Here is a 16,142-nt window from a genome sequence, read left to right as displayed (position 1 = left end):
TAGTGTTTACCACGAAGTGCTTGGTCAACTGATCCTTCTGAAATTATATCGGCTGCCACAAGAATTTCAGATAAACCTGAGCCATGGAACCGCTTGTTTATCGCCGATATGAAGGAAATGTGAGCGTGGAATGGACCCAAGAATGGAAGGATAAGTTGAAATTTCTCAGGATTCTCATTTTTCAGCTGGACAATAAGGGCATAGACTGGTTGGTCGCCTACCAGCTGAATAAATGGCATTGACTTGCACTCGGCTGCGGTGACCATGCGACACATAACCTCGTGAACCACTGACTTCTGAGGTGGCTTTGGAAATGTCAGAAAATAGTATGCTGTACTTTTCACCACATACTCATGGATATTAGCCTGGAACCCAGTGAAACTTCCAACTTTCTGTTCATCAGCTGGTAAGTCTTCCCTGCAATATCCAGACGGGCCAACACGTGCATAACACCTCGCTTTCTTTGCTCATCACTTGTTTGAAGTGAGATATCAATTTCCTGACGAACTGCTGGCTGGCCACGTTTGACTGTTTTGTAAGGATGAATCTTGTGTTGTAAAGTACTTAAATCTTTCAAATCTTCAGACTTGGTCAATTGAAGTATAGGACGACCCTCCTCTGAGTCCATTGATGTAACATCATCAGGTTGTACAAACATAACATTGGTCCGGTGAGATGTATCGGCCCCTGTCAATGTATCATCTTTGAAGTCTGCGATGGCCAGAGTCCATATGTTTTATACCGCAAAAGTCCATATGTTTGCGCGCAAAGTCCATATGTTTTATACCTCTCCCACCGCCCCCTTCCCACGCCCCCCCCCCCCCCAAGCCCTCGCCCTCTCTCAGATCTCTCGATGTCTCCATGTCTCTCGGTCACTGCTCTCAAATGTTGTGTTTGTGTCCTTCCCCCTCTCTCCCCATCTTGTCTACCGCTCCCTATGTTATATGTTTTATGTGTCGGTTTGTCTTTCTGTGTGATTAATGTTCGCTCTTTCACGAGCCTCGACCTTGTATACAAAAAAACAAAACAAAAAAAAACCAAAAAAAAAAACCAGTCATCGTTATCTAGGATACCTGTTCCTGGAAAACAATCTGCTAACTCGTCAGGACAAGCAACATTTGCTTTGATATCATCCATGGCCCAACCTTCATACAGAGCAAGAACATCTTTGTAACTTATTCCAAGAGCAAATTTTTTCAAGATGTCAATGATTTCACGACTCCGAGTTAATCCATGAAGAGTCACTGATAACTCTGTTTGGAAGGATGTGTGTTTGCCGGTGATGAACGAAAACAAGAGGGATGCCAAAGCAGCAATTTGTGGATCATGACATGCTTCAGTAAAGTCATTGGAATCAGGATCCTTGAGCCATGTCAAAAGTTGGCGCAAAAGTTCATGGGGTTCTTCAATATTTTCAAGCTCATCAACACGGAGAGGCCAAGATAAACCCACTTCTTCTGTAAACTTCTTTCTCAGACGCCTTGCAACATTGTTTAGTAACTGTTCATCACTTATTCCCCAAGAAAAAATGGCTGCTTCAATGTAACTTCCACCAGCAGATGCATCATAGACAATTGTGCTCTGGTTCTTGTGGAAACGATCATGGAATCCAATGTTGTCTTTGAATTCATTTTGAAGCATTTGTTTTATAGTGCTGGTTTTCATCACAGTTTCAAAACCAAAGTTTGCACTCATTTGGTTATAATCAACCAGAAGACCCTGTAATGTTCTTGGCTCATTCATCTCCAGCACAACTGTACGGACATGCCTAAAAAACATCTGTCTAACCTCTGTAAGTCGCACGTTCTGTAAGTGCATTCGGTCACCAGATGAATCAGAATGTTTGTAGTGAGGCTTCACATACTTCATCCAGCAGGAACGATGATAGTGTATTTCTGACGCAAAGGGATCAGGGGTAGAATCTATGACAGTTAAAATTCTTTCTCTCATCTGGTCATCTTCCAAGTGTATTGTATGTGACTTGAAGGTGTTCCACGCATTCAACTGTTGGATAATACATAATGTTTTGGAAATTTTCAAGTCTTCTGGTTTCATACACCAAATGCACAGATTATTTTCATGAAGGAGACCTGTGCTACGTGAAGATCGTCCAGCTTGCTGCTGGTCTTTTGCATGCGTTTCTTGTGTGTCCACTGTTTGTTGTTTCTGTTCTTGATCTCTTTTTCTTAATGCTTGTTGAAGTCCACGTTGAGCTGCCAATGCAGTCCTGCATGCCTTATGAAAATAGACACCATTCGGTCCTGCATCCCAATTGACTGAATCATAAACAGTTCCAAATTTATGCAACCCTTTCCAATCTTGTGCTTTGCCCTTCATGCGTTCCCATGCTTCAGGAGAAATGTTGCTTTTATCTTCATCGCATTGTTCATTACACAAAATACATAGTCCAGATATTTCCTCTCGTTTTCTTTTTCTGTTTGGTTGAGGCTTCAGTACTGGTGTTGACTTTGGTGCTGACATTGTTCCCAGAAGATCTAAAATATAAAAATACAGAGCAGATGTTAGTCTTGATCCTATGGGGATCCTAATCATATTTACTTTACATCAATACACAGAAGAAATGTTTGTAAAAATTACTAGTATGTGGACGTCATGAAACAGAACAAATGACTACCAGATATTCACAGCCCAACATCATCATTTACCTATACACTTTATATGGTACACAATATTATATCGAACATGTGCTCTAAAGAAAAATGATACACATAATTAAAAATCATTATTTTGTTTTAAAAATGGAGTGTTTCAATTGTTCGTGATGTTACGGTGACAAACATTTAATAATTTCTTATCCATGGGTTTGGGAAGAAAATTGTTGTTTTTGGCTAATTTATGTTAACCTTTTAGCAGCCATTTTGAAATTTCAAGGTTATGGCAACCACCTTTACTTTTAAAAGTTGCTTATTTGAATTTGCCATGTCAGAAAACATATTATTAGACACTAAAATCATTAGAATCGGACAATGTTAACTGTGTTGGTGAATTTGACCGCCAGTCAAAAGTGCATTGACCTTTCGACGTTTTTGACCATAGCGCCCTAATTTAAGGTTGGAGGTATAACAAACTATACATTTTTGGAATCCTCATGACTAGACGAGTAATTTGATATGCATATCGACACGATTGGAATATATTTGAATTTTGACCCCTGTTTGACCTTTGTTGACCCTTCCCGGAAATGCCTGACATTTTCAAGGGGGCAGCCCAAGTCAAAATTGTTCGGTATTCATCAGGGAACACAAAAACACTTTCAAACCTTTGTTCCCAGAATTTGGTCACGGGACCTACAGGCTGGTCTCCTACTACGTGTATATATATATATTGTTACGGAACCCAACGTCGGCCTCTGTTCCCCTTAGAGGGGGGATTAATCCCCTCTTCTATAACTGACCGACGTGGTCCCTGACGCTGCCCAGCGACCTCCGGAAAGGCCGGTGCACAGCCCCGTTCGTACCGCGGACAGATGTTAATTGCCGAGCGGTTTTAGCAACCGCGGCACGAACTATTAACAGATACTAGACCCGATCCTTGAGCGTTGGCCAAATCGTGCCACAGGTTTTCAATGGGGAAAAGACAAAGACGACGGATGTGAAGAAGAGGAAGACGAAGGCAAAAGGTTGGAAATACGACTATTATTTATTACTGCTATTTACAACCAAAAGAAACCAAGGAAGAAGGAAGGATAATAAAATAATGCAGAAAGAGGGACGGACCAGAAGGACACAGTGAAACTTAACTTAACTATGGCAGTCTTACTTACAACCCCAGGACAACACAGAAGACGGACGAACAATCAGACTTACACGGGGGATGATGATAGGGATGAATCGCTGGAAGGAGAGGAAGGTTCCGGTGGGATGGTAGGACGACCGGGCCGGGAGCGAGCAGCCGCCGGCTCTCCGCCCTCTGGTCCACACCGCCGGGATGCTCCTAGCAACGCGTTAGAGCCCGTTGCGGCAAGGCTGGTTGGCAACAGCGTCTCCCTCACTCGTACTCCCGCAGGTTGCACGTCTCTCTTCACAAGGCTTGCTGTCTCTCTCTTCACAAGGCTTGCTGTCTCTTTCTTCACAAGGCTTGCTGTCTCTTCCTCTCCCTTATGGCTTGCTGTCTCTCTTCCTCTCCCTTATGGCTTGCTGTCTCTTTGCCGGATCTCCCGTCTCGCAACTCTCAGGACTCCCTGCCGTTTCTCTGACGCAACTCTCAGGACTCCTCCCAAAGGCTTCCGCGCGCACTTATATAACGCCTCGGGCGATCAAGCCGCCGGCCTCCAGGACACGCCCATCGGTGAGCTCGCCTCGGCCCTGATTGGTCGCGAGGGCTCACCGATCCCGCCCTTAGAGGAGGCGTTGGCAAGGCCACGCCTTGTTCCCGGCACTGGGCCGACTCCTCCCACCTTCTGCTCCGAGATGACCTCGTGGCGAATGGAGTCTTGCAGCGAAAAACCACAACCCCACAGCAGCAGCGGAATGCAGCAAACCGCCCAATGCAGTTGGCAATTGACGAAAGGGGAATGTGAAGGGAATTACCTTGTTTGAATTTGGTCCAATGGAGTGTTAATTAATGGAAGACACAGCCTTAATCTAATACACATAATAAGGAGATAACTACTGAACAAGGAGGAAATCTATGATTTGCTACGTGATTGTTTATGGAATAACTACGGGCACGACCTTTGACCTTTATACACCAAATGGAGGAAGGAGGGTGATATTTTACCACAATAAAAAAAACACAATTCTCAAATCCGTTACAATATATATATATATGTATGTATGTATATATGTATGTATATATATATATATATATATATATATATATATATATATATATATATATATATATATATATATATATATATATATATATATATATACATATATAATTTTACAAACAGGAATCAAATTCCTGCGAGGGGCTAAGTGTGAAAAAATTCTGACTCAATGCGGGGCTCGAACCACGGACCTCCGTTGATAACGCATCAACAGCCCACTGCGCTATTGAGCCAGCCGCAATCTCCTCTTTTCCACACTTAACACTGCGAGCTTTGTCATGGCCGATGTCTTACGTGCCTGCGAGGCAGACCCCGAATGTTAGCGTCAGTATATGCATGCGTATGTATGTGTGAATAAGTAGAAATGCATTGAAGATATATATATATATATATATATATATATATATATATATATATATATAATGTATGTGTATACATACAGTTCCACCCTGACATTCGTGGGGGATACGTTCCTTTAAAATGTCATGAAGGTCGAATCCGCGAATGTCGGGGCATTGCTTCAATGGAAAAAAGGGGGACAGGTTTCCAGTGGTTCGTGACTCATAAGGGAAATTCAAAAATTGCGTGAAAAACTGTGAATACTTTTTTTATATTTATGTAGAAGGCTCCAGGCATGGACTATGTAGTCCTCATCAAGGCCAGGCCTGAATATGCCCACAATAAAACGCGAATACCTGAAGCACAGGGCCGCGAATGTTGAAGCAGGTCAGAAAAACCGTGAATACACCCATGGAAAACCACGAGTGTCGAATGGCCTGATGGGGGATGGTTTAAGTGCACGTACAGCTGTTTTATGCATGACGCGTGGAAGATCCTTTTATAACTATTATGTGTGAGGCTGGTCGGAAATGGTTTATTGCCAGATGATGGGGCCAGATTCGGCATGGCGGTGGTATTTATCTGCATTTTTGTCCCCCGTCGCACCGCGGAGCGAAAGGGGGACTATGGTTTGTCCGTCCGTGCGTGCATGCATGCGTGCGTACGTGCATGCGTAAGCGAAGGACCGCATTCAAATTTGGTGTGTGGGTGCAACCCACGGCAAAATCGAAGATGGCCGCCGCCATGTATGTCTGACGCCATGTATGTCTGAACCTTGTGAGCGGAATGTCTTGAAAAATAAGCGAAGTACTAACTTCTAATCTGGTGTGTGGGTGTATTGACGCATAAGGGAGAACGCTATTGAAAATTGGGTCGCCACGTCGAAATCCAAGATCGCCGCCTTGCGTCTTCCACTTTGTCAACTCGCATCACTTCACCGACGGGGGACCTAGGCGTAACGCTTGTAAAAATTCATTTTCTCAGCATCCATTGGTGTGATTGGCACGAAATGTTCACCATAGTATGCGTCTACACATGTAGAATTATTTTTGTGATAATTAGGATATATAGGTCGCATGGTATGGGCACCTTCTTGGAAAACCGAAAGACTTTGGACCTCCATATCTCTGAAACAGCTCCATGGAAAAATTGAAACGTGGCTCATTGTAAAGAACTCCGCCTGGGGAATGAGTGTTTTTTGTATTTTTTTGTATGCAACATCGAGGCTCGTGAAAGGGCTAACATTTATCACACAAAAAATCCTTTAAAAACAAGAGTTGGCTCGCATCAAATCGACTGCATGGGGTAAGTATTCTATGAATAATACCATTTAGTTATGGTGTATCGAATGCCATTTTAACCTATTCACAACCAAAGCATGTGAACGACCATATAGTTGCCTAGTCACAAGTGACATACTTTGTTTTTTTTCCGAGTTAGTCTTATACAAGCTATTCCTCGCCTCTGTGAGAATGGCTCGATGCTTTCAGCTTTCAAACGATTCGTTCATCTTGTCTGAGTTTCAGTAACAAGATGAACAAATTGTTTGTGCACATTAGCAACCTGGTATAATCTCAAAATCACAAAAGTGTGGCTGTGACGAAAGCTGGTAATAAGGGGACTGCATTTTCCTTTATTTTACGATCTACATCATTAGTTTGCATTCATAGAATGTACCTTATTTGCCTGGTTGATGCATTAGATCTGTGATGCTAAAGTGTAAAAATAAGGTTTATTTTTGTCTTAAATGTCTGACTCTCTGTGGAAGCTGTGTCGCACGAGTGGAATGGAAACGTATTCTTAATCATGAAAAATAGTTTTGTGTTATGTGGAAAAAAAAAAATAATAATGTTGCTATTAAGCAGCGTTAACTGTATTGCTAAGGCATGTGTTGCATTTGGATTTTGAACTGTCTCCAGATGGTATTGTGGTTTGAAGGTGTATAACATCCACTCCTGCCCACCCTTGTTCTTTTTTTCAGTGTTTCACCAGTGTTGTCGTATACCCTTTCGTGTTGGTCGCAAACCTCATGGCTGTCAATGATTGTGGGTACGTTTAGCACAAAGTCACTGCTGTACAACTAACATCTGATTGTTTACAAAGTTTGATACAGAAAGGCACTTCGCTGGATTCTGAAGCTCAATATTTCATTTTGAACGTTCTTGTCATCAAAATCCTTTCTTTGCTAGCTAAATTGATAAGTAATTAATTGACATGTGGGAAAATTACACACACAGACCAGGAATCAAACCCAGGTCCTCTGGTGAACCGTACCAGTATATAAAATTGATGTGACCGGTTCATTAAATTGATAAGTGACCATTTGATATACTGTATTGCCTCCAACATGCTTTGGCACAAGTCTAATGCTATTGTCCTATGTTCCTTTTTCCATTATTGATTAAAATCCCTGCATTGCATCGAAAGGTTGCATCGGCTTGTAAGAAAGGCATTTGTGCATTTGATGCATATGCAGTGGAGTACATTTTAAAAAAAATACAGAATCGAGGCTCATGTAAGAGCTAACACATTGAACATGAAAACATGCACAGACACATAAAACATGCAATGGAGGGAGTGGGAGACCGGAGGGAGAGGGAAGCACACAAGCACAACAACTGTAGAGAACAGGGACCTCGGTAGATCTGTGGAAGGAGGGGGGAGGGGTACACGGTATAAAGCAAATGAACACGACTAAGAATTTCACTACTAGGAATTTCAGGAAAGAAGTTGGGGATTGAAAGAGGTGGATTTGGGGTGTTTTAACGGGGGTAGAAAAGATCAAGGTTTTGGATGGGGGAAGATAAGAGATGGTGGTAAACAGCTGGTTTAAAGACTTGGAGGGAGGAGAGGGATTGAAGAGAGTGTGGGAGTTTGTTCCAGAGGCGGGAGAAAAGAGGCATGAAGGAGTGAAGGTGAGCAGAGACTCTTGATTTTGGCAGTTTCACCAGAAGAGGGTTGCTGGCAGATCTTGTGCGTCCTGCAGGAATATTTGGGGGACAGAGCACAGACAGAACAGGGGGAACAAGGCCGGAGAGGAGTCTGTCGAAGACAGAAAGACCACCTACCTGCCTGCTGTGAGGGGGAGAAAGGCCCTCAGAATCAGCTTCATCACGGGAGATTCCAATGATTCTGAAAGCTTTGGTTTCAACAGCGTGAAGCCGAGCTAGGTGTGAGGCAGGAGCACCAGCCCAGAGGGGAGAGCAGTATTCCATTGAGCTGCGGATGAAAGCTTTGTATGTGGTGAGGAGCTCAGTAGTGCCCAGAAAGGACTTCGCACGACGGAGTCGGCGACTGCCTTTGGAGGCCAGCTTGGAAATGTGGTTTTCCCAGGAAAGATCATGGCAGAGAGTGAGACCCAAAAGCTTGAGTGACAAAACTTCTTCAAGAGGATTGCTCAGAAAGTAGATGGGAGGGTTGTCCAGATGGTCTTTTCGGAGAGGCAAAGTGAGAGTTTGAGATTTGTCAGCATTGAAAGACATGTTCCACTTGTTTGACCAGTTTGTGATATTGTCCTAGTCTGCAGAGAGTGAAGAGGCTGCAGACTGCCAATCTGAGGGTTGAGATATGGAGCGGCGTCATCAGCAAAGAGAACGGAGGATTTTCCAGAGAGTCGGAGAGATCATTGATGAAGACCAGAAAAAGCACAGGGCCCAGAACACTGCCTTGAGGAACTCCAGCCTGAACAGGAATGGGAGATGAGAGAAACCCATTGAGGGCCACACATTTGAGATGTATATGCAATGATTGTGGAATGCAGCTCAGGGAAAGTTACATTCGTCGTCCATATTATTGTATACGTTTGTCATTTTACAGAAGTGAATCACAGAAATTTACATAAATTAATGTTGCCATTTTAACGACACAATTAGTGTCGTATCGAAACTTGTGAAATTCTGTATAAACTACTACTCAGGCCTTTTCGTCAATGTTCTTTGGGAAAACCTTTGAGGCAAATATTGTGAAAAAATTTTTTAAATAAAAAAAACGCATCATAAGCATTTACATGAAACAAGCACTTAAAATGTATACCGCCAAACTACAGTACATGACTACTAAGTTGCTTGAGCTATGACTACTACGATGAGCTCTCCAACCACCCAATCCAGGCCACAGCTGATATTGAGTCCCTTGTGGAGGAAACTTAGAGACTTGATCACTAATGCAGTTAACTGTACCCCAGGCCAGAGACCAACAAAGCAGGCTGAATGGATCACAGGTGCTACCTTCAGGTTGCTTGAAGAATGTAGCAGTGCAAGGTTGAATAATCTCCCGAGAGAAAAATCAGAGCTGTCCGACGTGCCAATGCTGTCTAGCTGGAACAACAAGTACACTTCGCTGAACAAGCTGCAACTTGTGGCAACATTCAGGAAACGTACAAAATAGTAAAAATACTGAGACAGAAACACCCTCAGCCCTTGCAAAATCCGATCAAATCTTCCTCAAGTCAGCTTCTTCCTGATGCCATGAGCCAGCTAAAACGCTGGAAGGAATATTGTGAAGAGCACTTAACCACGTGCCAGGTTAAAGGAAATTCTACCTGTGAAGGAGATAAAGAATTAAGAAAAATCACTGATTACAATTATCCTCGGATGGCCACACACATTATTGCGAGGCTGGAATTATAGGAAAGTGGGGATTCCAATCCAAGATGTTGAAACGAAGAGAGGCAGACAAGGAAGTTGAAAAAGAAATAACTTGAAACATGATCTTGGCTAACTTGACAAACAAAGTTCCTGGCTAAAAAATACTAACTTGACACATGACAACTTCGTCCTTCCATCAACATTAACAACAACACTGTTCTGTGAACACAGTCAGTGTTCGAATATCTTCATTTTTGCATCTCCTCATCAGGCAGCTCCATGCCATAATTCAGAGACACTCCAGGTGCAGATTTGGAGAGGGGAGGGGAGAGGCGCACCTGGCGTGCGGCCTACCTAAACCCCTCCCATCAAGAGCGATCAGTTTTTTTTCATATGTATTAATGTGTATATAACCGCATATGTGGTCTCAGAATGTAGGATCACCCGATATTCCTCAGACCACAGTTGATGTTGACCGCAGCGCTCAACATGGAACTGATGTGTATCATTCGGTTTGTTCCCACGATGGATACTTGATGATTAATGAATTACCAGAATCAATGATTTGTCATTGGAGATGCTTCTTTTCTCCTAACCTTTCATATAAACCAAGAAGTGGAATGGTATTCCAAATACCAGATAATCCAGATCAAGTCCCTACCATTGTGTTTGAATTCTGCACTCGGTCTGTATTTTCAAGACTAAAGAGCATGCTTTTTGACCATGGGAAATTATCCAGGGTATACAACGGGCATAAAATGTGTTGGAGAAAAAAGCTTTGTTATAAGTGATTCATGTAGTCGAGATGATGAAGGCAAATGTTCAGCTGATGGCAAAACCGTAATGCTGATTGAAGGTCACTTCCATATCAAACCTTGTCCAATATGTCGGAGACACTGTTTGTTTTGATCATAATGCCATTTGTTTCATTAAATGCAATGTCTGCTCTTCATTCAAATTCATTTGGATTTCTTTGATGAGACAACAATTAAAATAGATGTTGAACTTTCAGCAAAAGTTATTCAATTAGAGGACTTCTTTTCAAGTGCATTAGAGCATTCTTTGTCAATATTTAGAATACTGTTTAGAATTAATGACAAAAAGAAACATCCGCAAAATATATTTCCCCAGCTCTGCTCGGCGAAATTATATTTTTGAGTGCAATGTAAATTTTTTCCAACCCTCCCCCTCCAACCCCTCCCCACCAGACCCCCCTCCTCCCCATCCCCCACCGTTCACCTAAAATCATGGATACGCACCTGCACTCTGCCATTGCACAGTCTACACTTGCATCAATCTCTACTGTCTGGAAAACCCCAGTTAACACTTGCCTCCAGCTCAGACTCTATAGCATACTGATAACACTAATCTATAACACTAATCACTAATCTAACACTAATCTATGCCTATGATAACACTAATCTATAACACTAATCTAACACTAATCTATGCCTATGATAACACTAATCTATAACACGAATTAAACACTAAACGGTGTATATGATAACACTAATGGATAACACTAATCACGAATCTAACACTAATCTATGCCTATGATAACACTAATCTATGCCTATGATAACACTAATCTCGCACTAATCTTTGCCGATGATAACACTAATCTAACACTAAACTATGCCTATGAAGACACTAATCTTACACTAATCTATGCCTATGATAACTCTGATCTAACACTTACACTGCTCACCATAAGTTAGGGATATTGGCAGGTTCTTCCGTGTGGTTGATTTTGTGTATTAATTATGTTGAAAAAAGTTGTTGGCCCTCATTCTATGGTTATTAATGAGTGTGACAAAACACAGCATTCTTAATTTCAATACCCTAACCCTAACCCCTATATTAAAATTAACTCACTCGCACAATATCGCTAACTTATTGTGAGTAGTGTATCTATGCCTATGATAACACCAATCTATAACACTAATCACTAATCTAACATTAATCTATGCCTTTGATAACACTAATCTAACACTAAACTATGCCTATGATAACACTAATCTATGCCTATGATAACTCTAATCTAACACTTACACTACTCACCATAAGTTAGGGATATTGGCAGGTTCTTCGGTGTGGTTGATTTTGTGTATTAATTATGTTGAAAAAAGTTGTTGGCCCTAATTCTATGGTTATTAATGAGTGTGACAAAACACAGCATTCTTGATTTCAATACCCTAACCCTAACCCCTATATTAAAATAAACTCACTCCCACAATATCACTAACTTATTGTGAGTAGTGTATCTATGCCGATGATAACACCAATCTATAACACTAATCACTAATCTAACATTAATCTATGCCTATGATAATTGATAACACTAATCTAAGCCTATGATAACATTAATGTTACACTAATCTATGCCTATGATAACACTAATCTATAACACGAATCACGAATCTAACACTAATCTATGCCTATGATAATGCTAATCTATAACACTGATCACTAATCTAACACTAATCTATGCCTATGATGACGCTAATCTATAACACATCTATGCCGATGATAACGCTGATCTATAACACTAATCTATGCCTTTGATAACACTAATCTATCATACTAATCAGTAATCTAACAATCTATGCCTTTGATAACACTAATCTAACACTTATCTATGCCTATGATAACACTAATCACTAATCTAACACTAATCTATGCCTATGATAACGCTGATCTATAACACTTAATATAACACTAATCTATGCCTATGATAACACTAATCTATAATACTAATCATTCATCTAACAATCTATGTCTTTGATAACACTAATCTAACACTTATCTATGCCTATGATAACACTAATCTATAACACTAATCACTAATCTATGCCTTTGATAACGCTAGTCTATAACACTAATCTATATATATAAAACACAGTTTGTGTGTGTGTGTGTGTGTGTGTGTGTGTGTGTGTGTGTGTGTGTGTGTGTGTGTGTGTGTGTGTGTGTGTGTGTGTGTGTGTGTGTGTGTGTGTGTGTGTGTGTGTGTGTGTGTGTGATGTTACCGATAGACTCCTAAACGGAGAGGCTCACGTACTTGATATTTGGCACAGACATGGCCATTGAGCCTGGGAAGAACATGGCCGACCTAAAAATTTAATTCATAATATTTTTTTACCATATTTTTACCTCAGCGCATTTCAGCGAGGAATATTATGCACAGAATCTGACCGGTGGCAGAGCAGCGCGCTGATTCGCTCAGAGCGATCACGTGATGTTCCTTGCCGCCATTAACTCAGTTACACGTTCGCACGTATTTCAGAGCGAAAAGCGATTGCGTTTTTTCACATTTCAGCGAGGAACATTGCCATTCACACCACATAGGTTTTTTTTTCTTTCATCTTTAGATCCATATTTTTTTTCAGCGAATCTGAATCGGTGGCAGAGCAGCGCGCTGATTCGCTCATTCGCGCTCATTGATGACGATCACGATCACGTGATGACGTGATCACAAATGATGTTCGTGACGCGATCACGTGATGTTCCTTGCCGCCAGCAAGTAGCATAGATTTTATTTTAGCATGATTAGCATTTAGCATGATTTAGCATGATTTAGCATAGATAGTAGCACGTTTCACATAGATTTTTTTTCAGCGAGGAATATTATACACGGATTCTGACCGGTGGCAGAGCAGCGCGCTGATTCGCTCAGAGCGATCACGTGATGTTCCGAATAAGCACAATCAATTGAGTGTGCCGCATGAGTCTGCGATAAGTGTTTAAAGTAAAGTAAAAAAAAAAAAAAATGTTAACGTGCCGTTGTTAGCCTATGCATGTATAGTTTGTGTTGTATTTAGCTGTGGCTGAGCTAAGATGTAGCTGAACTTCAGAGTCGTTGACTCTGGTATCCTTTGACCTCTTAATCACCATGCTCCATTGGGACAAATCCACGTAATAAGCACATCGGCAGGTAAATCCACCGGAGCGAGGTGAAACACCTGTCAGGTCCATCCCCGCCGCCAGTTGGCTTCACTTTTCACGGAGTATGAGCGTTCTATATATTTTCAATTCAGTGCACCCGACTCGCTCACGTACTTGATTTGTGGCATAGACATGGCCATTGGGCCTTCACGGTGTAATTTGTGCGAGGCTTTTGTCCGAGTGAGCTTGAGTCGAGAGGGCGAATGTACGGGTTGGGAATGTACGGGTCTCCCTTCCCCCACCCGGCAACGCCGGTACTGGAGGGCTTCACAGGATCGGTGAGTCTCCAAAATCCGCTTCGTGCTGTTGTGAAGATTCAGGACGATGTCGCGATTGTTGTGCTGCTCTCCGACCATGAGAACTGCAACGTCATTGTTGACAGGCCCTCCTCTTCCCTCCCCTTTCCTCCTCCCCCCTCCCCCTTCCTCCTCCCCCCTCCCCCTTCCTCCTCCCCCCTCCATCCTCCCCTCCCCCTCCCTTCCCCCTCCACCCTACCCCCTCCCCTTCTCCCCTCCCCCTCCCTTTCCCCCTCCCCCCTCCCTTTCCCCCTCCCCTCCCCCTCCCTTTTCCCCCTCCCCCTCCCTTTTCCCCCTGCCCCTCCCTTTTCCCCCTCCCCCTCCCCCTCCCCCTCCCTTTCCCCCCTCCCCCTCCCTTTTCCCCCTCCCCCTCCCTTTCCCCCCTCCCCCTCCCTTTTCCCCCTCCCCCTCCCCCTCCCTTTTCCCCCTCCCCCTCCCTTTCCCCCCTCCCCCTCCCCCTCCCTTTCCCCCCTCCCCCTCCCCCTCCCTTTTCCCCCTCCCCCTCCCTTTTCCCCCTCCCCCTCCCTTTTCCCCCTCCCCCTCCCTTTTCCCCCTCCCCCTCCCTTTTCCCCCTCCCCCTCCCTTTTCCCCCTCCCCCTCCCCCTCCCCCTCCCTTTTCCCCCTCCCCCTCCCTTTTCCCCCTCCCCCTCCCTTTTCCCCCTCCCCCTCCCCCTCCCTTTCCCCCCTCCCCCTCCCTTTTCCCCCTCCCCCTCCCCCTTCCTCTTCCCCCTCCCCCTCCCCCTTCCTCTTCCCCCTCCCCCTTCCACTTCCCCCTTCCTCTTCCCCCACCCCCTTCCCCTCCCCCTTCCCCCTCCCCCTTCCCCTTCCCCTCCCTCTCCCCTCCCCCCATTCCCCCTCCCCTCCCCCTTCCCTCCCCCTTCCCCTCCCACTCCCCTCCCCCTCCCCTCCTCCCCTCCCCCCTCCCCTCCCCCCTCCCCTCCTCCCCTCCCCCCTCCCCTCCCCCTTCCCCTCCCCCCTCTTCTCCCTCACGTTTATACACGAAATGCCGGGTACTTCCCCCCCCCCCTCTTCTCCCCTCCCCCCCCCCCCTCTTCTCCCCTCCGCCCCCTCTCCTACCCTCCCTCCCTCTCCTCCCCGTTCCCCTCCCCTCCTCTTCCCCCTCCCCTCCCCCGCCCGGCAATGCCGGGTACTTCTGCTAGTCTAACACTAATCTATGCCTATGATAACACTAATCTATAATACTAATCATTAATCTAACAATCTATGCCTTTGATAACACGAATCTATGCTTTTGACAACACTAATGTAACACTAATCTATGCCGATGGCTCTGAAACCTGGAATTGAACTGCTGCGACCGTCAATGCCCGCATTAGTGCCTTTGATAAGAACGCCTTTTCTTTGCGCATTGCTTCCCGTCACTCATAACTTATTGTCCACAAGTGAAAAAAAAACCCCAAACCTATTGAACTCTTAATGATGGTATTTCTTTGGAAGCCCTTGTATTTGTGCAATTGCAAAACCTGACAAGTTTGTCATTGCTGTTGGATAATATGTAACTCGGAATGTCTGTACAGGATTACTGGTGGCCTGCCACCTTACGCGCCACACTTCTCTTCCTGGCTTGACTGCTGGCAGCACATGGCCAATGCTGTGAGTACAGAGTTTGAGAATACATTATGCACACAGATGCACGTTTCTATCCCAAATCGTAATGTGTGTGATTTTGTGAAACCTCTTGCACACAAGTGGTTCATTTGGAACGCAACGGCGCTTTTATTTACTTTCAAATAAACATACTTGCAGTTGCATTGTAATAATCCAGTAAAAAATGGTGAATACAAGTTGTTAAAGCATCAACATATGAAGTGTGTTGAACAAAACATTCTCGTACTTCACGACATCAATTTCAACAAATTGTATTTTAATTGCAGAAACAGCTAAAACGAGGCTCAAGCTTGTTCTTCCGGAAGGTGCCCATTGTCAGGAAGTAAAGGGTATTGTCGGTGAGCGTGCGGAAACAATTGCAATGTGATCAGCATGACATTTCAATGGTGGTTTACATTACTTATTCTTTGTCGGGGTGATTAAGTTCTTATTCATTAAGATGAAAGTCGAATTTATCCCAACGGAATGGCGATTCCATCCCGAGGTTTTGGAGCAAAACATTGAAAATGTTTGAAACATTAGATCAACTGAACACTAATGATTTCTTCCTTC

At 43.6% G+C, this 16,142-nt stretch overlaps 1 protein-coding gene across 1 annotated transcript in view; it reads left to right on the top strand.

Moving 5' to 3' along the window:
- Positions 1-16,142, top strand: part of LOC137428925 (mitochondrial carrier homolog 2) — a 64,780-nt gene that overhangs the window by 47,574 nt on the left and 1,064 nt on the right. Inside the window, exons 11-13 of the mRNA XM_078777500.1 lie at positions 7,116-7,183; positions 15,500-15,575; positions 15,857-15,928. Coding sequence (XP_078633626.1) covers positions 7,116-7,183; positions 15,500-15,575; positions 15,857-15,916 — 204 coding nt within the window. The 3' untranslated portion in view covers positions 15,917-15,928. The remainder of the gene's footprint in view (positions 1-7,115; positions 7,184-15,499; positions 15,576-15,856; positions 15,929-16,142) is intronic.

Source organism: Myxine glutinosa, chromosome 1 (assembly GCF_964187855.1).
Source record: "Myxine glutinosa chromosome 1, kmMyxGlut1.1, whole genome shotgun sequence".
Classification (NCBI taxonomy): Eukaryota; Metazoa; Chordata; class Myxini; order Myxiniformes; family Myxinidae; genus Myxine; species Myxine glutinosa.
Note: the sequence above shows the minus strand (reverse complement) of the source record. Positions and strands in the feature narration are given on the sequence as shown.